Here is a 25,977-nt window from a genome sequence, read left to right on the forward strand (position 1 = left end):
GAGATCGGAAAAATAGTACGCTAAATCCCACAATTAATAGAGCTTAAAGCGCTCACTATATTGAAACATGTTAGAGTCGCAGCTTTAAAAGAACTTTATATGGTTCACAACTTTGATAGACGTAGCAATGATTATAACCATTACTATTGGTATCGATCGCCAAGAATGTGGTTGTGACCAAAGCTAAGCTTTTACAGTTATCAATTTGCAATAATTGCTTTATTGGATCAAAACATATAATTATTTTTTTTAACGAAATAAAAAACTATGTATATACCTATGTATGTATATTTATAGTTTTTTAACCTAATCAATTCAATATCTACAGTCAGCCTTCTTAGATCTGTTCAATTTTTAGACTTTTTAATATTGCAAACATGTGGCAACTTTCTGACTTTTAATTATAAACCATAAACCGAATAATCCGGAAATGATACTGACATTGGTCCAACCTTTTCGACAGTTTTCGACGCAAATAAATAAGGTCTTATATAAAGTATAAACATATATTAAAAATTATTTATTAAAATATTATAATATTTAAAATTTAATTATATGCATTTTCGTTAAAATCTCCGACCTCCTGGATTGCCTGGTGCGCCTGGTCCACCGGGGGGTGCGCCGGGAGCACCTGGGTTGCCACCTCCTTGCGCTAACGTGTAGCCTAGATGAAATAGAATTATAATTTCATAATTTCAAAGCTAATATGAAGGTAGAATAATATGCTTACCACTCAACAAAGCAACCGTGGCCAATAAAAGCATTACAAAGTAGAATATCGACTGCATTTTGTTTTCTCAACGGGAGCTTCTTTGTTATGGCGCTCAAGTGAATACCAGAGTATTGAATAGCAAGCTGAGCGTGAAACCATGCCTTTTATAGTTTGTCGCTTCAGAGGCATAGCTTTACAGTGCTTTACCGTGAGTGCAATCTCTATATACCACTGTATATACATATGTATGTAAGTACGTATGATAACGTATAAAATATATAATGAAACATATGAATCGTGATGAGAATGAATTCAGATCGCTTGGGTGTATGCACATACGTATATAACGTGTTTATATGTTCCCGATTATTTGCTTAACGGATTATATGAATATATCTGTATATAAAAAATAAAAGCTGTTAAGTCTACAGATTATGTATTCGAGAAAAGGGCTACAGTTCGTCTTCTTTCCACAAATGACATACCTAATTGCCTTTTCGATGACCAAACTTTGACTGATCCGAATTGAATAAACCGTTGTCTTCTTTCCTCATCATACTGTTACTAACTTCAAAAATATATCAATTCTATAAGCCGAAAGGTTGTACTAGCGTTCCGTTGATTCGATTCGCTTTTTAATAGAACATTTCTGAATACAAAGTTTTATAGCTTTTTGCATTGGCATATCCAATAGAAGAGCTAAACTCTGGAAAATCTTATGAAAATATCTAAAGAAAATAAAATAAATAAAATATTAAAATAATGGGTACTCAAGATATTTGGGATAGTGTAAAGGATATACATCGTAAGGCAACCACAAAGAATTTGTATTATAAGATGAATCAATAATAGGACTGCAATTTTCACAAAAGTGACAAGTTTTAGTTTTATTAGATCTAATTCTAAGACTCTAACTCTCAATCTCTGATTTGATTATAACTTTCATTAAATTTGACTCAATAAAGGCAGAATATATGTACATGGTCAAAAATCTTAAATTCCCCAAAGCAGTTAGATTATTACCTCTTGAATTCAAAATATGAGAGTATTCTGCACTGTCTAGAGTAGAAAACCGCAGTATATACCAGGCAAATAAATAATAATACTGACACCCAAAAAAATTCAACAATTTAGTTTTTTTTTTTATTTTAATTGTTTTAATATTTTGATTTTCCGATGATCTCCGATAACAATTATTTTTAATTCATAAATATATCTCGAGGAATTTCAATTTGCTAACTGTAGGGCATATTAAGAAATTCATATGGTGTTAAATTGATTAGAATTTCGAAAGTGCAATGGAGCAGAAAGGAACCTACAGGGGAATCTACATATACATATGTATGTATTGTAATATAATTCAGAATAACTTCAGTAACTTAATATTTTTACTAGAGTACACTAAGCGAAATCTCTTCTGAAACCCAAATAAATTATTAAGTGTAAAAAATATAATATAAGAGACGAACTTATCGTTTAGTTTTAGATTAACAATGGATAAAACAATTTAGTCCTGGGATTCCCCGGCCGGAAGACGTTATCAATAGGAAAATACTGGTTCAACTATAATACAAAAATATAATTTTATTTCTTTTTCCATAAATATCTTTTTTTTCGAGTGTACGAAAGTAGTAGTTCTGAAATCAAAATATTTTGGTATAAATACGGCAGCAAATTAGTTAGGACAGCATTGCGACTAACACTATGAAGATCCAAGCATTCCTGACTTATGTGTTGGCTACAGTGGCGCTAGTTTTTGGTGAGTATACATGTGAATATTATAGAATCAATAAAATCATTGAATTACTTGTCTTTAGCTCATCCTAGCCCTGAATCCCATAGAGGTGGTTGTTGCGGTCCTTGGATAGGCGGAGGTGGCGGAGGAGGCGGTGGAGGTGGTGGCGGTTGGCAAGGCGGTGGCGGAGGTGGTGGTAGCGGAAAGTAAATTACATATATAGCTTGTGCAATTTTTTCGAAGCAATTAATAAATTTCACATAATCACAGCGATTAGCAAATGAGTTAAATACAAATACAGTAGTTATTCCAATAATTCAATAGAAGTATTTCCATATATTCTAAAAAAGAATAGAATTTAGAAGTATTTATTTCATACATTTGTTTTAAAATTTACAAGCTGGTGGCAACTCTTTTCGCAATTATTTCTAGCTAAACCTTTAAAACTGTTTTACCGATTGCATTTTTTAAATATTTTGGACTGGTGGCAACTCCAAATATCAAAAATATTTTAAGCTATAAGTTTTCTCAAACCCCTTTTGTTAATTGCATATATCATATTGATTCGCTTATTTTAGAAATATTATGCAATTGTAATATTATGCAATTACCAACCATTCCCAACGCTATCCCTTTTCAAAGCTAAGCTTTCTTAATACGCTGCCTTTCAATCTTAAACTCGACCTTACGTCGAACAATGCAAAATATTAGTAAACATATTAATTTTCTTCATGACATATGTATCGCTGAACCCTCCTTTAAAATTATTAGCCTTTAATTGGTGGACTAGATTTTTAATGGTTTCGTTTCAAAGCGCTGTGGATAAAACAGATGAATTATAGTATTTTTATTTGCTTTTGAAAGATGAAAAGTTTATTTCTGAATTGATAGATTAGGATAAATTATTATAAAATCGGTTAGCTGTTCGGAAACAATAAATTGGGACTAGTTGCTGAGATTTCTTTACTAAGTATTGAAAGATTGTCGCTACGTGTCCATGAAATTTTATACTCTCGCAACAAAGTTGCTAAAGAGAGTATTCTACTTTTGTTCACATAACGGTTGGTTGTAAGTCCTAAAACTAAACGAGTTAGATATAGGGTTATATATACCAAATTGATCAGGGTGACCAAGTTCAAATCCGGATGTCTGTCTGTCCCTCCGTCCGTGCAAGCTGTAACTTGAGTGAAAATTGAGATATCTTGATGAAACTTGGTACACGTATTTCTTGGTACCATAAGATGGGCGAAATCGGACCACTGCCACATCCAAAAAACATATAAACAGCCGTATCTCAGCCATAAATTAAACTATGAAAGTGAAATTTGGTATAAAGGATCGTACTATTAAGAGGCATATGAGAATGTATTTTTTTTATTCTATTAAGGTTTTTGCACATATCTCGTAAATTGCTAAAGCTATATCAAGGAAACTTTCTTTTATATTCTACCTTATACAGTCCAAAATTGGAAGAAATCGGAAATCTACTGAAAATGCTTTAATACAGTAAGGAAAACCTCCTAAAACCTTAAATTTAATTATAAAGATGGTACAGAAGATCTGTACTCAAAATAGTATACACAATTTGAAATGGGCGTGGTTCCGCCTACTTATGGATCAAAAACCATACTCGAAACTACTCGACCAATTTCAATGAAATTCTGTTCATAATATCTTCCTGATTTCTCAATATGTTGTGAAAAAGGTCAAATCGGTTCACAACCACGCCTACTTCTTATATACCAGAAACGTGAAGTCAATCTGAACCGTTTAGTTTACAATATATAAGTTAAGCGCTAGTGAAGATATCGGAAAAAAACAAACTTTGCACAAATAATGCATCTATACCGCGGCATGGCCTTTCTAAAAACATTTTAATTTTCTTCTAATTACATGTCTCCGTGACAAAAACGAGAGAAATCGTGTCATAACTTCAACTAGCTCCCATATACCTAATATTAGGTTCGGTTACACCCTTCCTTACTTGTTTTTACTTTAACGATGCTCCAGCCGCCATATTCGGCAGACATGACTACGTGTAACATTTTTTTATTTTCTAAAATATGGAGCACCCTTAAAGCCCGTCGTTTTATAAACATACGAGAAATCGCTGAAATAGTCAAAGGCTATTCCAAAAATCGAGTTTGAGACGTGTTTCGACGATTGGAAGCGCTGCCATAAGTGAATAATATAGAATTGGGTCTATTTTAAAAAATGAATAAATATTTTTACAAAAACGATATATGATATATGTAAAAGTATGGTCTTAAAAATTATTTTTTTATCTAATTATTATAAAAGTACGCTTTAAAATCAGTAGTAGTGATCATTAGTAGATAATTTACCTATCTACGATTTGAAACCATTTTAATTTCATTACTTTAGTACAATATAAGAATCTATACACCGGTATCATCTCAACACTAAAAAACCGGTATAAAATTTCTTCTGTCTCTGTCTGTCGCGTTGGCCATAAAGGAAAGAAAAGTCAATTGGTCTATTATGTGTTGAATATGAAATGCATTATATTAAGAAATCAAGTTTTTTCCGCTTTCTTTTTGTGTTTGTTATTCTTTGTTTATGTTTTTCTTTGAGATAGGGTGAGAGAATACAAATCATCAATCAGTTTAAACAAGCAGCCGGCTTATCAGTCGGTGGAAACCAATTCAAAAAGGTCAAGCAAATGCTCATAAAATTTGTGAAGCGGGCACATTTGGAAATCTTCAAGAAAAAATTGGTAAACCCCACGGAAAGTCTTGTGTTGCAAGTGGCACAAATTAATTTCGGAAAACCCCTGAATTGATAATGTGGGTATAACACACAAATACTATTTTAAGTGGGTAGAAAAAATTCCAATCGCCTATACGAATGAACATACCATAAGACATTGTCTCTTTAGTTGACATATGTACTTAAGCTGTGGGGCGGAAATATGCGGTGAATATTTTTATACTCTCGCAACAAAAGTTGCTAAAGAGAGTATTATAGTTTTATCCACATAACGGTTGTTTGTAAGTCCTAAAACTAAACAAATTAGATATAGGGTTATATATACCAAAGTGATCAGGGTGACGAGTAAAGTTCAAATCCGGATGTCTGTCTATCCGTCCGTCCGTCTGTGCAAGCTGTAACTTGAGTAAAAATTAAGATATCTTAATGAAACTTGGCACCATAGGAAGGTTGCTTTCGAAAATGAGCAAAATCGGACCACTGCCACGCCCACAAAATGGCGAAAACCGAAAACACATAAAGTGCCATAACTAAGCCATAAATAAAGCTATGGAAATAAAATTTGGTACGAAGGATCGCACTATGAAGGGGCATATTTGGATGTAATTTTTTTGGGGAGGTGGGCGTGGCCCCGCCCCCAAACAGGTTTTTTGTACATATCTCGGAAACCAATAGAGCTATATAAACCAAATTTTCTGCAGTGGTTTTTTTAGCCAGATTGCACTCAGATTTTTTTACAAAATGGAAAATGGGCGTGGCGTCGCCCACTTATAGGTAAAAAACCATATCTCTGGAACTACTCGACCGATTTCAATGAAACTTGGTTTGTAATAGTTTACTTACATCCCAATGATATGTTGTGAAAATAGGCCAAATCGCTTCACAACCACGCCTACTTCCTATATACCAGAACTTGGAAGACGAATCGTTTACTTTACAATATATAAAGTAAGCACTAGTGAAGATATCGGTACAGAACTCTGCACAAATACTATGTTTATACTGTGGCAGCCCCATTATAAAAATCGCCGAAATCGGACCATAGGTTTTTAAGGCCCCATATATCGAACACGAGGACTTCGGTGCTTCTAACCTAATATTATGGTTTCCAGCTTTCAATGGACTTTATACAATATATATGAAGAATATGTGGGTCAAATTGTGTAGTATGTAATATAAATAATGTTAAATAAATAAATTGCGAGAGTATAAAATGTTCGGTTACACACGAACCTAGCCCTTCCTTAGTTGTTTGTATAATAAATGTTACACATATACATACGCATGTACATATATACAAGTTACGATGGACATTTCCCCATTCTGAGGTGCGTGAACTCTTGCAGCAATAACATAGACACTTGTTGCTTTTAATCATTGTCTCTTGAAGGTGTTGTTATCAAGCTGTTAAAGCTGAATTGTTTTAAATTTCCGAATAATTCACTGTCCAGTATTTAATAATACAATATATCGAATAAGGCGCTGATTTTGCGTACAAAAGTATAACTTCTATTTCGAAATTATGAAATATTAAAACATTTCAGAAAGGAGGACTCTAATTTGTTGGGGATCCAAGAGGTAGAAAATTTTATTAGATATATGGAAGCTAGATGAAGGTGTGGACGAATTTAATGTTTGAGGAAAAATTTCCACACAATTTTTTTAAGATAACTCACACATTAACCGATATAATCTACATTAAGTCAACCATAGACATTGAGGTACTTTTATTTGATATCCGAGGCTTGTAAAGTTATAGTCCGATTTCGAACATTTTCGCGTGAGATTTCCTACATATTCTACTCTGATATCTTTAGCGCGATTTATTTAAAAGCTATAAAATCTTAATATGGTATCTTATAAGAACTATACGTGGTTGTAGTGCGACTTCAAATTGTATTTTAACGATGCCAAAATAATGTCACTGAATGTGAGAAACGCTCCTTTTATATTCCGCCAAAAATTCAGTATTATTTTTATGTTGCCACAACAACAATAATTAATTAGAAGCTTCACTATGTAGTATTTAGATATAAAAAGATTCCAATTTCTGTTCTCAGAATATTATGCATATGTAATATCTTCCCAACCATACTTTGTTTCAGCCATTTTAGGTGTCTACATATAAAATTATATTTTTAATCAATAAATATTTTACTGTTATTATAAACATATTGATTGATTGTTTAAACATTATTCGGTTTCAGTTACCATCGCCACCATCAACACCACCACTGCCTCGGTCATCTCCACCGTCTCTACCCCTACCACAACCATGACCACCTCGGCCCCAACCACCACCTAAAAGTTGAAATTAAATGTTTTCTTTACTTTTTTTATAAAAAATCCAACGAGGAGTTCACTTAATGAAAGCCAGAACGAGTAAGACCAGAACCGAAAAAGAGATTACAACGACCTTCATGTTGTTCAACAGTCGCAAATGATCAGTGATTGCTTAACGAATTAATTATTTGAATTATATGACAGACTAATAATGCAAAACTAAATGATATCCCTGAAAAAAATAAATGCCATACAAAAGCTACAATAAAAATATGTTGTTGTATAGATGATTTTTAATAAAATCGATATTGTTTAAATATTTAAGAATTTCGGGTCCGAAATGAGTTACTTACACTTATGTGGAATTCATGTATCTATATTTCAGCCTCTATTGTGGAAAAAATATCTATGTATATAACTGTTGTAATATAATGAAATAATGTGTAATATCTCTCAGTTATCTGAATGAAAGTATGGTATATATTGTATAATTCCTTTGAATGCCAATAAAGCAGGAACTTTTGTAATAGCCTGAGGTATCACCGTATTTACCGAAGACTGTAAGCACCGGAGATATAAAACTGCTATAAATTGCATTTTCCTGTTAAATCAGAAAACCGAGAATTCTACATACATACATATGTATATTTCAAAAACTGCTCGATAAAGATTTTTATTATTGGAAGATTTTGTATATTTATACTCCGTCTTATCCATTATTAAGATTGTTGCTTTCTGTAATGATCATGGATTGCTTAATTGTCCTGTACATTCAGGTTTTAATCTAGTACGATTATTAAGCTTTATTATATAATACCAAGAAAGTAAAAAATGTAAGATATTAGTTTTCAACAAGTAAGGAAAGGCTAAGCTCGGGTGCAACCTAACATTTATACTCTCGCAATTTATTGATATAGTTTTATTAAGATAGCACATAATTTGACCCATATATTCGGCATAAAGTCCATTAGAATAACTAAAATCATCATATATAGTATATTAGGGCTGAGGTAATTCCTGAACCTATTTCACTTATTTTTACCACCAACATACATTATATCCAACATTATATGCTCACTTAATTTGGCTAAGATATTTCACATATTAACCGATTTATAAGGTATTTAGCCCATCGCATTTTCCATTTACCAATATTTTCGGTGAAGAATTACTCTAAGGCACTGAGTTCTTCATATTCCATATTCGGGGCATTGAAAAGTTATTGTCCGATTTCGAAAATTTTTCCATGCATATATTATAAAGTGAAGGAATGAGATAGAATTCAAAATTGAGTTATATGGGAAGTAATCGTTGTTGTGAATTTTCGCTACAAAATGGCGAATTTAAATTTCATTTAAAGAAAGTACGGAAGGGCTGCACTCAAATTGATATACACAATTTTAAATGGGCGTGGTTCCGACCACTTATGGTTGAAAAACCATATCTCCGAATCTATTTGACCAATTTCAATGAAATTCGGTTTGTAATAGTTTTCTTGCATCCCAATAATTTGTTGTGAAAATAGGGCAAATCGGTCCACAACCACTTCAACTTCCTATATAACTTTGAAGTCGATCTGTATCGTTTACTTTGCAATATATAAAGTAAGCACTAGTGAAGATATCGGAACAGAACTTTAAATAACAAGTAAGGAGGGACTAAGTTCGGGGGCACCGAACATTTTATACTCTCGCAATTTATTTATTTAATTTTATTAGTATAACAAACAATTTGACTAACATTTTTATGGTGTAAAGTCCTTGAAAATTTAAAAACCTAATATTAGGTATATGGGAGCTAGGGGAAGTTATGACCCGATTTCACTAATTTTTGGCACGGTTACATATTGACAGAAGAAACATATTCCCTCTGAATTTCTTCAAAATTTCTTCAAATGATCTGATCTATATTTTCGGTAAGAAACCTGTTAGAAGCACTGAGACCCTCATATTCGATATATATGGTCTTGAAAACTTATGGACGGATTTCGACGATTTTTAGAAGGGAGATGCCACTCTTTAAATGCAGTATTTTTGGAAAGTTCTGTTTCAATATCTTCACTATTGCTTACTTTATATATTGTAAAGTAAACGAATCATATCGACTTCAAAATTCTGGTATAAGGGAAGTATACGTGGTTGTGAACCGATTTGAACTATTTTCACAACATATCATAGGGTAGCCAAACAGATATTATGAACCAAATTTCATTGAAATTGGTAGAGTAATTTCGGATATATGGTTTTTGACACATAAGTGAGCGGAACCACGCCCATTTAAAATTGTGTATACTATTTTGAGTGTAGTTCTTCTGTACCATCTTTACAATGAAATGTAAGGTTTCTGGTGGTTTTCCCTACTGAATTAAAGAATTTTTAGAACTTTTCAACATAATGTTTGTATGGGTGGTGGGCGTGGTTATAAATCGACTTCCTCCATTTTTGGACTGTATAAGGTAGTACCTAAAAGAAACGACTCTCCAATATTTGGTTGATATAGCTTTATTAGTTTACAAGTTATGAAATACGTCTTCCAAGATTCATTTAGATATCTCAATTTTTACTCAAATTACAGCTTGCACAGACGGACGGACAGACAGACATCCGGATTTGAACTTTACTCGTCACCCTGAAACCCTATATCTAACTCGTTTAGTTTTAGGACTTACAACCAACCGTTATGTAAACAAAACTATAATACTCTCTTAGCAACTGTTGTTGCTAAAAATCGTCGAAATAGGACCATAGGTTTTCAAGGTGCCATATATCGAACATGAGGACCTAAGTGTTTCTAATCTTATTAATAAAATTAAATATATAAATTGCGAGAGTATAATATGTATGTTCGGTTACACCCGAACATGGTCCTTCCTTACATGTTTCTTTTTTCTTTTGTGTTTGATATTCTTTGTTCATGTTTTTGTTTGAGCTAGAGTGAGAGAATACAAATCACTAATCAAGCATTTACCAGTTTAAAAGCCGGCTGCTTTCAATTCAATTCAGCAATTCAAAAAGGTCAAGCAAATGCTCTTAAATTTTGTGGAGCGGGCATAATCTTCAAGAAAAAATGGGTAAACCCCACGGAAAGTCTTGTGCTGCAAGGTGCACAAAATAAATTTCGGATTGATAGCACACAACTACTATTTTAAATTGGTGGAAAAATATGTACATACTTTAAGACATTATCTCATTAGTAGATTTTTGTATATAAGCAAGTGTGTGTTTGAACTGTTCCACATATACATATGTACATAAATACAAGTTACGATGGGCATTTCCCCATTTTGAGGTGCGTGAACTCTTGCAGCAATAACATAGACACTTATTGCTTTTAATCATTATCTCTTGCTGGGAGGTGTTGTTATCAAGCTGCTAAAGCTGAATTGTTTTAAATTTCCGAATAATTCATTACCTAGCAGCATTGAATAATATACATGCATGGAAGATTCAAATCAAGAGGTGGAAACATTTTACTAGATATGTACATGGGGCTAATGGATAGTCTTGTCCGATAACTCACTAAGTGACTGACATACAGTGCATGCATCGCATTTAGCCGAACTCGTTTTTTTAGTTTTTGTTACTAAAATGACTAGCAACATAAAAACTTCACAATATTTATTTTATTATTAAACAAATACAAAATATAAGAATTTAATTGTTTTTTTTTTTAATAAAATAGTGATATTATCAAAAATAGGGGTACATTTTGTTTAGCCGAATGATGAAAAAGTTATAAAACTAAAACAAAGGAATAAAATTAATATTTTAATCAAAAATGTGATTTGACATAGTTGCTGTGGTGGCATTTTTTCAACTCTTTTTAATTGCCTTCTTGATCTCAAAACGTTACTATACTGGCGTCCTTTTTTGTAAAAATCACTATCCCGAAAAATTACATTCCTCTATTCTGAAGTCCACGTCATATGTGACTTTCCGAGTTTTGCCTTGTATTATGTTTTAGTATTGTGTTTAAATTTTCTGCACTGACGCCTTTTAATGGGGACATCAAGTTTTGTTACAATATGTGAAATTAATTTGGCCAATTTGACAATTCAGTTTTGGAACATATGCACATTATTTAATGCGACCTTCTCATCATTTGTTAAATAGGATCACTTCTGCATGGCTTTAACCGGCATAAAATCAGGAAAATTATAAGTAAATTAATTGCAATCATTACAAAAAACAGCAATTTTAAGGTTTATCCTAATAAATTAGATCTTACCTTTTTATTTTAAATAATTTGTATACAAAATTTGGCTGAACGAGGTGCGCACTGAAATGATCACTTATGCATCAAAATATATGTGCATAGTAGGCCGAATGACAGGAATTTTTTGCACAGTAACGTTGAAAAATATCAAGAGTTTTTCGATCGCTAAACGAAATGCACTCACTGTACTCTTCATAGAGTCAACCATAGGCAAGGATATACCTTGCTACTACTTTTGACCATCTTTCTGGCAACATGCGTATTCCGAGACGAAAGAACTCGTCATCTTTCGAGTCGATCCTTATATCAATCCAATTTTTGACTTCTTCATAAGAACTGAAGTGCTCGTTAGCTGGACCGTGTGTCATCGATCCGAACAAGTGGTAGTCAGATGGAGCAACGTCTGGAGAATACGGCAGGTGGGGTAAGATAGTACTGTGGCCGTTTTCCTTTTAGTGCTCGGCTGAAACGCATCAATTGCGTTCGGTATCGATCTACTGTGATGGTTTCACTTGGCTTTAGCAACCAATTCAGCATCTTCGAAAATCTTCTCCCTTCCATCATCATGTCGGTCTTCTATTTCTTAATCACCATTCAGAAGCACTTTTCTTGGAATTAAAAAAGAAAAGCAAAAATTCCCGCAAATATCGAGAATTCGGCTCAAAAAGTGACATTTTCAGTTGAGAATAAGTTTGGGATGCAAACAGATCTCTACAAATATTTTGTTGGGTTAATGTTGACACAAATGTTCAAGATCGATATAAGACAATTTAATCTACCAGTGCTTGACCCTAGAGACATCTATTGGAAAACGGCGGAAGCAGAGCAAAAAAAAAAGAAAAAACTGTATGATTTTATGCTGTCACAATAACAATTATAAATTGGAAGCTTTATTATAAAATATAAAAGTCCTAATTTTTTAGTTCTGAAAAATATTAAGTATGTATGTATATTTATCTTCTTTCTAACCTTACATTAAACATTTAAAATTTAATTTTCAATCAATAAATATTTTACTTTTATGATCAACATATTCTGAGGTAATATGATTGTTCGTTCAAACATTATTTTGTTTCAGTGACCATCGCCGCCATCACCAACACCACTGCCTCCGCCACCTCCACCGCCTCTACCACTTCCACGACCACCTCGTCCTCCGTTACCTCCCCAACCACCACCTAAAAATTCAAAGGAGAAAGAATGAAATGTTTTCTTTACTGTTTTCGTAAATAACTCAAGGAGGGGTTCACTTACCCAAAACCAATGCGAGTAAGACCACAACCGACAAAGAAACAACGAACTTCATGTTGTTCAACAACTGCAAATGATCAGTGATTGCTTAACGAATTAATTATCTTTATTTATATTAAAAACTAATAATGGGAAACTAAATGATATCCATGAAAAGAGATGAATTTTAATAAAATCAATATTGTTAAATATTCAATATCATATTCATACATCCATATTCCAGACTCTTTTGTCAAAAAATTGTTTATAGAACTGTTGTAAAATAATGGAATAATGAATAATCTTTCAGTTATCTGTAATATGGTTTATATTGTTTAATTTCTTTGACTGCCAATAATAGCTTGAGGTATCCCCGTATTTACAGAAGACAGTAAGCAATGAAGATACAAATTAATCTAAATTGTATTTCCCTGTTTAATATAAAAGCCGTCATTCATTATCCATACATTCTAAAAACTGAACGTTTAAGAGTATATTCCTAGCAGGTTTTGTATTTTTTTACCCCATGTTATCCACTATAAAGATTGTAGGTTTCTGTAATGATCATGGATTGCTTAATCGTCATGTTTTAAACTAGTGAGATCTGTAAGGTTTATAAATCCTTCACTTACCATGAAAGTATAAAATTTAAGATATTCGTTCCAAAAATTATATCTCACCTATCTATAAAGAGTATTATATGTCGAGAATTTTTATTGACGGCTCGACGGATATTTCATGAAATTCTTAGTAGTTCCTCATATATTAAGAATGAGTACAAAAATTCGATATGCTACTTTATGGAATAACGAACTGTCAAAGCATCCTCCTCATCTACAATGGGTCGTGATTTGATTGCAAGGACGCCATTCATTGAGAGGGAGTCAGGAAAGGTCGTTCAAGGCATTTCTGCAGTTGTCCCAGTCTGGTCGACGTATTGCCGTCGAAGTACTGTAGAAATGATATCTTGATGCACCTGAGAGACGGTTCGGTTTCAAACAGATGACTACAGGATTTCCACGATAGACAGCTTCTGTTATTCTAACTCACCTTCCTTTTTTGCGAGAATTATAGACCGTTTAGTGCTGGATACTAGAAAAATCCCCTTTACCGGAGAAAACCACAAACGTTTAACGGTTTTAAATGTATAACTTGGAAGTCACGATTGTGTCACAGTTTTAAAAAGCTTTGTTGAATCTTCGCAATAAGCGTTAATATTGTCACTAAAGCGTGATTGGATAGAAAGTAAAAGTCATTATTCGACTACTTTGAAATCAGTTTAACATCGATTTTCAATTGGACAATTATTAAGTCGTAAAAGGCAATATAAAATAAGGAAATTTTAAAGTACATATGTACAAAACAAAGTGAAATTCACATCGGCCTATTATTATAATATGTTTAGGTAAAACCAACAATAAATAACACACTTGAATATATTGTACTTACAATTTCACATGAATTTAAGTATTACCTAATCCAGTTTTATGGCACTCGTCCACATGGGGATTTCTTATACGGCGACATGAATACGTTCACACTAAACCCTTTGTTCGCGAATTGATAACAAATAAGCTGTCGCATCCGAGACGCAGAGACTCGCGTATAAATATGACAGCTACATCGCACTTCGATCATTTCTGATTTTGAGCTTGCAACATGAAGTTCTATGCGCTCTTCGTTTTCGCACTAGCCATGCTGGCTATGGCATTTGGTAAGTGCTTAGTCGATTTCATTTCGCATACTTAGTAATTTACTAATGAATTTATTTACAGCCATTCCTAATCCGGAGCCTCGCCCAATTCCTGAGCCATATCCTGGTGGTGGTGGCGGAGGCGGAGGAGGTGGAGGAGGCGGCGGCGGTGGCGGTGGAGGTGGTGGTGGTAAATAAGCCGGTTTGAGATGAGCTGTCTATAATTATTTTGGGAAATCGATTGTATTACTGTAATAATATAAAACAAAACGCATAATAAATACATACTACATACATATATGTATACACAAAAAAAGAAGCGATCTTTCAGTTTAACTATTTCTTTGTTAGAAGAGAGCATATTAAAATGTACAATTGTACTTCGAAGGCAGCTTAGCAATACAGTTTCAGATTCTACACAGCAGAAGGCCTCTTTGGTAATCATTAATCGATTCTTTGTTTTTCTCGCGTTTTAAAGAAAGCAAAGGATGAAATTCTAATTAAGTCGATTAGGGTAATTTAAAATCGTTATGTGATACTGTTGCTGTACATCATTTTCAAAACATTGTCGCTGTCTATACAAAATACAAACTCCATTTTTTTCACCGATCTTGAATACTTTTGGCATTTATTTATTGTTAATATATCCGGAGATATTACTATACTTTAGAATTCAACTTAGAGTTGTTAGTGTTATGTTTTGTTTTAGTCTTAATTGGTATCTTTTACATACAATAGTGGACGCCGTATTACACAAGGGTACCAGCTCTTATTTGAAAGTGGGCAGTTAGGTTCTATAACTCTGATTTTTCCTTAATTTTAATATTTAGAATAAGAGTAGACTAACGCCATGTCCACGAGTTGCCTCTGTTAAAAACGTAACAAAAGTAGTTGGTATTCAGATCTCAATGTATATCTAGTTGTCTGGAAACACCAAATTTAATCTAGCTTAAGGTGTTATGTGGGATTCAGATACTAGAAAAAAGTGTATTTTTAATTTAATCAATTAATCAATTCAGCAGATAAAATATATACATATGTATATTTAAACAGTGTTTTTTGAAATTTTTATTTACAAATTCCAAAAACTCAGCCGTTGGTAGCTCATATCTCAGAGGTATTCAAAAAAAATGCTCTTGCCGTGGACATCATAACTCATTACTGGTTGATCTAAAATCGATAACCCAAAAATATTTCGATACTACATGAGCCTAGTTAATGAACGAAAGAAAATAAAACCTTCAATTTCTATTTTTGGCAGATTTTTAACAAAACAAACTCACTTTTTTGCATATTTTGGCTCGAAAAAAATAGTTGTAATATACATAAATAAAAAAATCGTTCGTTCAAATTGAACAAAATCGCTTCATAGCTTCTCGAGTTATCGTGTCCATCGACTTGAAAAATTGATTTTTCAGATAAACGTTTACGACGACTTGGACTGATGAGCGGAACTTCCAAAGTGTACGAGTTTATTCCTTAGAACTTTACCCGGATTGATTTGATATATTTGTTTTTAACATATCGGACTATTTAATAACACACATTTTTTCCAAATTTTGAAACAAATCTAACCCCTTACACCAGAACTCTACTCATAGCCTGTCTTGTAACCTTATGTAGTTCGTCTGGTACAAGTAAGAGACTTAACTGTAATATTATTTAGATGTTTGTTGAATCAAAGCATATCGCTTCCGAAATTGAGATTAAATTGTCTTTGGACTTATTACTTAGCTCTATTAGTCTAAGACATCTCTCCTGAGGCATGCATCCACAATCTAACCCAAAATTTCCTGCAATAAGTTTATTCAATCAATTTTCGAGTTGTTTATAGAGCTCCATATTTTGTTATTAACAATACAATGCATATATATTATTTACATTAAGAAGTACATTACCTACATTTCCGATAATTAATTAATATAAATAATAATAATTTCATATATTTGTAAACAAACACAACGAAACTGCGACGTTTCTACGAATTTAAATTTCCTATTAAAGCTGTGCAGTTTTATTACCTGCGCATAATGTTACAATATTAAAATAGACGTTTCTTCGATTCGCCACAACTCAGTTCGCTATGTTGGTGAGCTAGCTTCATACATACTCGTATAATAATGTATTCACGTGAAAGCGATAACAAGATTCTTGAGGTGAATTCAATAACATACAAAATATAGTATGTGGATATATTGACAAGCTTATTGGGTATCATTCTGTCAGCTGTTTGTTCAATTCGCTATTCTCATAAAGTTAAAATAATATTTCCGATGTTTAGTATGTCCGATTCACTACTCTCATGAAGTTAGTTAAGCTTTAATGTTCGGTATATCAGTTATTTGTTCAATTCGCTATCCTCATAAAGTGACAACAGCTAATGTTTCGTTTCGCCCATTCTCAAGCCTTCCTTATGTGTTTAATGTTGTTTTCTTATCGCATAAGCTCATTTCATTGACAGTTGTTCGTCAGCAGTGACATAAAATATTAGCGACAAATACATATAGCTAATAACGAGAACACAATTGTCACCATTTAGGAAATCCAGTTCATTCGTCTTATCGCTGTGACTGGAAGCAATAAAAAGTTTTATACACATGTATAGTTTATTTGCATTCTCTGAGAGTTGCTGGAGAACAGGTTTTCATATCAAGCGGTACAATACAATAAAAAAAAATAAATAAAACCACAACAAAATGAAATTCGGTTTTAGCCGGCATTTTCAGCTGTTTTTTGTTTATGTTTACATTTTGAGAAGGTTAAAAGAAGGTTGGACGAACTTGCTATTTTTGTTTGGAAGTTATGAAAATATTGCTAATTGGCATATGCTTGCTTATACCTAGAGTGAAATATAAGTTAAAATATTACAAATTAGTGATAATTTTAGTAACATTACTGCACTTTCACTTTGCAAAAAAGCTTCAGCGGAGTATCTTAAGGGTTAACATTTTGATTGGCGAGATTGGTTACTGAAATGCCTTGATAAGATACTATTATGATCCTTTGGTAGAAAGGAGCTGGTGCAATAAGGAAGTTCGGTCTTTTAGTTTACAACTTCGGGGTTTATAGAATCTAAATTTTTTTTTATTTTCAAAAATATAAATCGATATTTAATTTTTGTAATCGATAGGTTATTTTTCGTAAGTCATTTTATTGCATGGTTAAGCCTCTTGTTTTCACCAAAAGTTTGGGACTTATTCCTGAACTTTCTCGGCAGACATACCTAAGGCACATCCGCTGTAAAATCAAGAAAATTTTCGCTGGAAATAAATTTACCGACAATGAAAAAGTACTCGTCGAAACTGTGGACTATTTTGAAGAAAAATAGAAATCGTGATATAAAGAAGAAGAACGCTTTAGTTAGAGTATGTCAATCGATAGCAACTATGCCTCCTTCGGTTAAACTTAAATTCAATTAAAATTATTTAAAAATTAATTTCTTAAAGTTATTTGCGTCCTTTGCGAAAACCCTGTATATTTACTGAATAAAGATGCTATTTATTTATTATATTGGTGGTAAGCAAGTAATCATTACTTGCCCAAAGCAGTCATAAACTTTTAAGTACTAGGTGCATATATATCGACATTTACTTGCAAATATTTACTTTTGTAATTTTTTACATGAAAATTATTTACATTTAAAATTAAGCTAAAACTGTTTTGTTTACGTTGTATGCAACTCGAAATGAGTTTGCAAATGTGTTGTCCCTGTTCAAGAGGCAATAATACCAAATTAAATTTGAAATTTTTCAGAATGTTCTGTGTTAATGAACAAATAAGTACGGAAACCCAAACTTGAGTATGATAAATGATGATGTTTTATCAAATCATAAAAAACTGACTGCTGCACGTGTAAGTTATTAACCCGAGATTTCATTGCAATTCTGCGCTCAATTTAAGCAGCAAAGTATATGTATTTTATGGATTCCTTAAATGTAATAGCAGTGCCGTTTATTCTTCAAAATATCATTTCCTTCAATATTTACCATTACTTCCGAACGATTACTTTCAAGTTGAAGAAAATTGTCCTAGAAAGCATAAAAAACCAGTTTATGAGGTGGGAGAGTTATCAAAGATCCTCATAAAATGTGCAGAATTTATGCATAAAGTGAAATACAAATGATTTTATAGAACACTTTGGATATTAGAATAAACATTTGTTTGGAGTTTTTTTTTTAAGTCAAAATTGGAGTAGATAACCCTAATTTTACAGCCCATTAAATACAAATTACTTTTATACCATAGCAAACATTTCATCTCAATTTAAAATAGAGTAAAATATTTCCGATTGGCACACAGCCTAAAAAAGAAAAATAAATATGTACATATTCCACATTTGTCTATATGACTATAAACTGTTGACAACAGATGCCATTCATTAGACATTAATATGGATGAAGTCTCATTAGTGATTCATCCAGTTGTTGCAAAATTTGTCATTTATAAATTATTTATTTAATTAGTGCACATTTGCTAAGTTCTATAGGTTGAATAAGGTTGCCATATATTTTGGATTGTGGAGAATACGCCATCTAATTTTTAAATAACTCCATTAGCATTATTAGGAATTTGGAACAAATGAGAACGTATTCTAATGTTTAGTTGTACTTTTCTTGCTCTTCCTATTGTCTCTATCATAAATTATAAAGCATTGCAAATAAGAGGATTTAAGACCTATGAAGCGTAAATTTGAAGAGTTTGTCTCTTAGTTCTTTAATTAAAGCAGCACATCTTGAAAGAGGTTATTCTACGTTGAATTTCAAGACTGACCTCCCTTTGGTTTGATTTCACGATAGCTGGAGGCATCGATTATGAGTTCCCTGTTCTATTTCCATTTTAATCTATCCTTCAAGGATATTTTTTAATTAGCGACATTGTTACTTCAAATCAAAAGAATTTTATTAAAACACAAAATGGCAACCCTAGTAAATATGTATTTCAACAGATGCCTCATGAATTTGCACATGTAACATCTAAATATATTATAGAAGACTGATATGTAAGAATTTAAATATATGTTTACTTACTTACATATTTACACTAACATATCTATATATAAAAGCAATAAAAATGCATATACAGTAAATTTTCGATAACTCGTTATAAAGGGATATAAATTTTAACAATGCGTGGATTCGAAAAAACGAAGAAACTGAGTCTTATCTGATAATTTGTGCTTATTAAGATAAGTTCTTTAGTTATTAACTTTTCTCTTTTGGCAAATTTACATATATGTTACTCCAATATTTTGCGCTACCAATACTTGCTAAAATTATATTATACTGCTTCAGTACTGATAAGACAGACAGATTTGGTTTACTTCAAATTCACTTTCAATACAACGATCGACTAACTATGGAAACACAACAGATTTCATCAGACAACTGATGTTGTTCTCATATAGACAGGAAGAAAACATTGTTCTTTCAGCAAGATAATGTAACGTGCCATAAATTAAATGTTAAAATTAATGACAATGTTGAAATTACATAAATTTGGTGCCGAATTCTCCAGATCTGAGTACAACGACTTTTTCCTACTCTCAGAACTCAAATTGCGCGTTTTAATGAGATTTTGTGAAAATAAGAGTTAAAAAGCAGGTTGCAACATATTTTGTAAAAAAAATCATATTAAAATATTATCGAAATGTTGGAAGATCGCTAAAATATTTATAGACCTCAGTGGCAGCTTTGTTGAATAATAAATATGTTTTTCTTTAAAATGATTCAATGATAGGCTGACATAGAGTTCTCTAAACCCAGCAACCTATGCTCTTTGGATAGCTGATGGATTTCTTACATCTGAACTCTTATATGTATGAAACATGACACCTTTCCTAACCTTCAGAAACTTTCTCTAAATAAACCAGAAAATAGAAAGTTTGTTTAGAGTAAGGTTAGGCTATGAGGAAAGTTTAAAATTTTGAAATGATGAAATCGTGACCATTTCAAAAAAGCTTTCGAGACTGGATAAAGTTTATGTTGGAATGTTTTCGATAAAAAAATAGTGAATCATGGAGGCATAAAATGAACTTAGATTACCAACACAGCAATTATGTATGAATGATAAATTGTTTGTGGATTCAAAAAATTGACTGCGTGAGTAAAGGTTTTCGGACTTTCATTACGTCAAGGTATGGTGAACCCTGAATGATTTACTTCTTAAGCATTATAAATGGGATGATTAGTTTCTGTGATAAGCGAGTAAATTTAGAAGGGTGTAATAGGGTAAATTTAGAAGGTCGTGATACATTTATGAAATATGATACTTTTTTCGTTAATTACTGATATATATATATAATGTAACTCCTATATCACAGAATGAACTCGTTAGAATTGTAACTGAGTTAAATTTTTGTTTTGGAAATTTAGCTCTTATAGACATACCGATTCTTTAGTATGAACGCTAAAATTGAGGATATATCTAACAAACCTGTAATATGTAACGAAAAGGATAATAAGTTAAGCTTGCATTGACTTGCGGGCCTAATAAGAGCAGACTCTACTGTAGGAATAAAAATTACTCAACCCACCTACACACATACATATGTATAATAGTGAAAGTTTAGTAATTTCCCAACCGCTGGTTGCTTTTGTCACATTTCACAGTACAAATATAATTTGCTTTAAAGGCACACCATTATTCCGTTTGACTTTACTCCAATTTACTTAAATATATTATGCACACATACATATGTATGTCACTTGTATATACGCGTATATACCTTATCCGTTGTTGCTACTCTTTATGCGTTTATTTGTGATGTCCAGTGTATAAAACACGGTAGCATTGCATTAGCTCATCAATCGCAATTCAGTATTCAGCGAGAATTGTTGCAATGAAGCTTTTACTCGTTTTCTGTTTGGTGGTCACCATTATGGTGGTCCAGAGTTACGGTGCGTCCCTATAATATATAAATTTATGACTTTTCAAATATTCATTATTTATGACAATTTTTACAAAATTAAATTTATTTGTATTTGTAGCTGGAGAGCCTGAGGGACCGATTAGGCAGAAGCGTTCAGCCGGCTCACGTAATAGTGATGGAGCTCCTGGTGAGCCTGGTAAAAATGGCGGCGGCGGAGGAGGGGGAGGCGGCGGCGGAGATAACGGAGGTAATGGCGGTAATGGTGGTGGTGGCAATGGAGGCGGTGGTGGAAATGGTGGCGGTGGTGGAAATGGTGGCGGTGGCAATGGCGGCGGTGGTGGAAATGGCGGTGGTGGCAATGGAGGCGGTGGTCATGGTGGTGACGGTGGTCATGGAGGCGATGACAATGGAGGTGACGGTGGTAAAGGTGGTAACGATGGTGCTCCCGGTGCTCCTGGTGCTCCAGGTCATTAATTCTGTTTGCGAAAATAAAGAGTTGTTCTGTTTCTAAGACTGCATTAGTATTTATTTATTATCGATAGTCATTAGTAGATTGATGATATTTCAGATCGGGTGATTAGTCTCATTAAAATAACTTTAACTTCTCACTCTCTCTGATTCTGTATATAATGGTTAGTGTTTCGCAAAACTATCGGACAGTTATAAAAAAAATTAAAATTATTTATATCTTTATACCCATTCTCCGTTGTATTAATTTTATTCTATGAAGAACAAGAAAATTTATATCGATTAAGAGAAAGAATATGACACCAAGATTATTATAATTACTCGGCTTTTTCATAGCACTCGACCAAGATGACATACTCTTATCATTGGGAATGCAAAAAGGAATGCAACATAATCATATGAAGGGCCTTACATTTTTCAATGAAGTAATTGAGTTCGAACTAAGGAGATTGTTTTCGAGGCGAGATATTTTTTCCAAAGCTGTTTAGATCTTAAATCGAGTAAAGCGTGTAGTCAATATGGAAGTTTACCGCTTCATGATTTCACCTTGTAATCTTTCAGGAGATTTCGATCAGATTGCGATGAAGGATCAGGTGAAATAAGCAGGAAACGTACAATGAACAGTCAGGAACACTTGAATCTGGAGAGATATGTATTGTTTTGTAGCATAAGAGAATACTTAGGATTCATCCCGGGTAAAATGTAAATAAATTATATGTAGCGAGTTTATTAATAGATCTACTGAAATAAATGGTCTTAAATTGTTTAATTGTATTTTTCGAATATATCGAGCATTACCATTACAAAATCTGGTCAAAAATATCTATAAAGATTTCCATGATCTTTTCATTACTTTCTAGCACTTTTAAGGGAGATCGTTGTTTCTCAGTTTTCACCATCATTTGTAAGCTCTTTGTTTTGCCGAGTTAACTATTTTCTTCGAGATATAATATATTTTTTAAAATTGGTGAGATTTCAGTGTGAAATTTCTTTTATTATCAAAAACTTCAATATCCTACATTTTTCTGATGATAATCGGGTGCCTAACGGCTACGAAAGAACTTGAGGACAAAGATAATAATTTTGAGGGTATAGTATAAATACTACTGTCTTTTAATAATAAATTATTATTAAGACATTTCTTATTCGGTTCGATATCGATATATAGTTTCAAGAAGATATGGTAGAAATCTCTTAATTTTGTCTATAGACTGACTATGTGAAGGTATTGGCTTATTTCTTTTAGTTAAGCAAAACTGAAAAAGTTTTGGGTTACAAATTATAAATCAAAAAGCTGATAGAACTTTTCATTTAGAACTTAGTATCGCATATGCGGAAAACTTTAATTGGTTCCTTGGTTATTTGAGAAAGAAAGGTTTGAATGACACCTGATCGCCAGTGGTCGTGCTTAAGCCATCTGTAAATTTCAACTTGTCGTGGAAGTTACTCTGTCTCAGTCAGCAGTAATCTAGATATCGGCTCTGTCTGCTGCCGATCTATATCATCTAGTTTCTGAAAGTGAGAACTTAGGATCATAACAAGTTACTCCGTTCCCTCCTTATTGAAAATGGACAATTTTTTATCGTTCCATCAATTAAAGCAAAGTAATTTTGAGAACACCCTGTATTGGTTATGGTTATGGTTATTATATATAATTTGCATATTAATGTTCGAATAAATAACTCTTTACATTTAATAGGCAGTAAACAATTTTTAGTTATTAATGTGATAATTTCTAGTCAAGATTTCCTCAATAAAATGCAACTAATCAAATGTCATTTACAACTGAAGGCATGACAAGAGTTTGATGAGTTTGTTTTCAACTCGTTGACAAGTTGTTGTTTTACACGTTTGGCATTGACGACCTTGTACAGATTAGTGAATTCACGGAAACATTGTTTCTATTGATAATTAATCGCAGGAAAATGGTGATTTCCAAACTAAATTAATTATAGATTTTTCTTCAATTTAAATTTGTACGTGTATGTGCTTATATATAAGCCCACTTCGTAGGCAATCGGTTGTATTTGTGTGTATATTGGTATGTATGTATATTTGTATCGACGATCTAAATAAGTTAAGCGCTTATTGCGCATTAATTTCTATTCGTAGAACGGTATTCTTCATTACCGGTATTTTTTTTTTGATTTTGTACGTTTTAAGTCATATTGTCTGTGTTGACAATTAACACCGTCTGCAGTGCACACCCATACAGAGGTATTTACAAATAAAAATACGAACAAATAGACTTTCTATATAAATACTCACATATACAAATACATATATTTACTTAAGCGCCAGTTTTAATCAAATCAATACAATGCATGTGTAAGTATTGCTATACAACTTTGGACTGTGTAAAAACCAAGCTTCATACATAAGAATATACATATGTACATACATACGAGTAAGGCTTAAGCGCTGCTATCAGCTATGCGTTTGCGGGCGCATCAAAACACCAGGTCAAGTTTATTGCGTCAGCTGCTTTTGATATGAAACTGCTCAGCATGTTGCCGAGTATAAATATCGGCCCTAACTGTTGCTTCAGACATTGCAGTTTCAGTATTTGCATCATGAAGTTCTTTGCTCTCTTTGCTTTTGTCCTGGTCTTAGTGGCGATGGCTATGGGTGAGTTAAAGGATTCAGCAAAACCTTAGCAAAACAACACTTTATATATACACACATACATTTACTCAAGTAATCGAATTTTCGATTAATAACAAATACAATGTTTTCTCTTTACAGCCATGCCAGAACCTCTGCCCGGTGGTGGCGGCGGCGGCGGTGGCGGTGGTGGTCTTACCCTTGAAGAACTCGGTGGAGGCGGTGGCGGCGGCGGTGGTGGCGGTCTCAACCTTGAACTCGGCGGAGGCGGTGGTGGTGGCGGCGGCGGTGGCAAGTAAATTGCCCAGCCTTTAACCACATAATTTAACACATTGTTAATTGAATTGTCTGTTTGGCCTAAGGATTTAGAACAAATTATTACATTAATAAATCTAAAATGATAAACAAAAAAGATTTTGCTTTTTTATGGTTTATTTTTTTATTTTACAATAATGAGTGAAAGTGGATTCATTGCTGAGCAGCTATGTTAATCATGTTCGGTAATAGCAGGATCCTCCATAGTACCTTTACTTTTGAAGGAACATTATTATTGTATAGATATTTGTATCTGTTTATACTAGACTAGATGATCTTCGTTGAACTTCAATACACCCAGCGAACATTTAACTAATTTAAACAATTACAGTCAACAACTTTGGTCATCTTAAAAAATCTCACCAAGAAGCAGTTTTACGAAACAACCAAAAAGGAAATTGCTACTGGTGTCTATTTTAGAATACTAGAAGGATTCTATCTTCTTCAAATACCGTCATACTTTAAATTCAAATCTATAATACATATGCTCCTTCAAGTTATATGAGGGGTTCACTTCGTCAAAATTAATGACTGTTCTATCCGTTTCATTTCATTTCCATACAAATTTATGATAATACTTTTAATGAGTAAATAGTCAGAAATTAGTACTAAGGAATATGGTCCTTATTATAGAAAAATCAATCTTATTTGAATACAGCCAAATTTTAACATCAAGAGATACTACCTTAAATACGTATGACCCTTAAAGAATATCAACATGGTTACTTCGTTATAAAAAGATTTCTCCTCTTCAAAATTAACGACAGTCGAACTAATGAAAGGTTCCATACGATTTAGGAGAACCCCTTTCAACAATGCATTATTCGGATAGTATTTTAGCTCCCAATATTATTTCTAATATGTTCGAACACATAGTAAATATGAAACAATTATTTTATTTTATGTGATTAATTTAAGATTCTATTATTAAATATTCGGTTGGCAAATATCTTTGGTGGTAGAATTAAGCCTCTCGCCATATGGGAGGAGCTCATGGTGGATGCTTCCCTTCCAATCCCACCAAACACACAGCAAAACCTTCCCGGCTTGGCCACTGTTTGAGACGATTCACCGGCCTTCGACCACGACCGTTTTCGCTTGATATTGCCGTATGTGTCGTATTT

The 25,977-nt window shown here is 32.9% G+C and overlaps 4 protein-coding genes and 1 long non-coding RNA gene across 5 annotated transcripts; 4 read left to right on the top strand and 1 right to left on the bottom strand.

Moving 5' to 3' along the window:
• Positions 1 to 2,133: 2,133 nt before the first annotated feature.
• On the top strand, positions 2,134 to 3,120 carry LOC114804336 (uncharacterized). Its single transcript, XM_029042224.2, has 2 exons — positions 2,134 to 2,471; positions 2,530 to 3,120. The coding sequence occupies exons 1-2, from the start codon at positions 2,417 to 2,419 to the stop codon at positions 2,655 to 2,657; spliced, it is 183 nt and encodes a 60-aa protein (XP_028898057.1). The 5' UTR covers positions 2,134 to 2,416; the 3' UTR covers positions 2,658 to 3,120.
• Positions 3,121 to 12,527: 9,407 nt separating this feature from the next.
• Positions 12,528 to 14,135, bottom strand: LOC128922250 (uncharacterized). Its single transcript, XR_008471472.1, has 3 exons — positions 13,956 to 14,135; positions 12,930 to 12,993; positions 12,528 to 12,853 (listed from the first exon to the last, which is right to left on the bottom strand). It is a non-coding gene; the product is annotated as an uncharacterized LOC128922250 (long non-coding RNA).
• A 323-nt stretch (positions 14,136 to 14,458) lies between these two features.
• LOC105215143 (glycine-rich selenoprotein-like) lies at positions 14,459 to 14,917 on the top strand. Its single transcript, XM_011188918.3, has 2 exons — positions 14,459 to 14,619; positions 14,681 to 14,917. Exons 1-2 carry the CDS (start codon positions 14,565 to 14,567, stop codon positions 14,794 to 14,796), a joined length of 171 nt encoding a protein of 56 aa, XP_011187220.1. The 5' UTR covers positions 14,459 to 14,564; the 3' UTR covers positions 14,797 to 14,917.
• A 6,417-nt stretch (positions 14,918 to 21,334) lies between these two features.
• LOC105215144 (uncharacterized) lies at positions 21,335 to 21,979 on the top strand. The gene is made up of 2 exons (XM_011188919.3): positions 21,335 to 21,494; positions 21,585 to 21,979. The coding sequence occupies exons 1-2, from the start codon at positions 21,437 to 21,439 to the stop codon at positions 21,938 to 21,940; spliced, it is 414 nt and encodes a 137-aa protein (XP_011187221.2). The 5' UTR covers positions 21,335 to 21,436; the 3' UTR covers positions 21,941 to 21,979.
• Positions 21,980 to 24,256: 2,277 nt separating this feature from the next.
• LOC114803519 (uncharacterized) lies at positions 24,257 to 24,935 on the top strand. The gene is made up of 2 exons (XM_054231650.1): positions 24,257 to 24,562; positions 24,680 to 24,935. Exons 1-2 carry the CDS (start codon positions 24,427 to 24,429, stop codon positions 24,835 to 24,837), a joined length of 294 nt encoding a protein of 97 aa, XP_054087625.1. The 5' UTR covers positions 24,257 to 24,426; the 3' UTR covers positions 24,838 to 24,935.
• The last annotated feature ends 1,042 nt before the right edge of the window (positions 24,936 to 25,977 follow it).

The sequence above is a fragment of the Zeugodacus cucurbitae genome, chromosome 5 (assembly GCF_028554725.1).
Source record: "Zeugodacus cucurbitae isolate PBARC_wt_2022May chromosome 5, idZeuCucr1.2, whole genome shotgun sequence".
Lineage (NCBI taxonomy): Eukaryota > Metazoa > Arthropoda > Insecta > Diptera > Tephritidae > Zeugodacus > Zeugodacus cucurbitae.

Coding starts and splice junctions, on each gene's coding strand:
- LOC114804336 (XM_029042224.2), top strand. CDS start 2,417: ATGAAGATCCAAGCATTCCTGACTTATGTGTTGGCTACAGTGGCGCTA. Junction 2,472..2,529: donor TACAGTGGCGCTAGTTTTTG/GTGAGTATACAT, acceptor ACTTGTCTTTAG/CTCATCCTAGCCCTGAATCC.
- LOC105215143 (XM_011188918.3), top strand. CDS start 14,565: ATGAAGTTCTATGCGCTCTTCGTTTTCGCACTAGCCATGCTGGCTATG. Junction 14,620..14,680: donor CATGCTGGCTATGGCATTTG/GTAAGTGCTTAG, acceptor ATTTATTTACAG/CCATTCCTAATCCGGAGCCT.
- LOC105215144 (XM_011188919.3), top strand. CDS start 21,437: ATGAAGCTTTTACTCGTTTTCTGTTTGGTGGTCACCATTATGGTGGTC. Junction 21,495..21,584: donor TATGGTGGTCCAGAGTTACG/GTGCGTCCCTAT, acceptor TTGTATTTGTAG/CTGGAGAGCCTGAGGGACCG.
- LOC114803519 (XM_054231650.1), top strand. CDS start 24,427: ATGAAACTGCTCAGCATGTTGCCGAGTATAAATATCGGCCCTAACTGT. Junction 24,563..24,679: donor CTTAGTGGCGATGGCTATGG/GTGAGTTAAAGG, acceptor TTCTCTTTACAG/CCATGCCAGAACCTCTGCCC.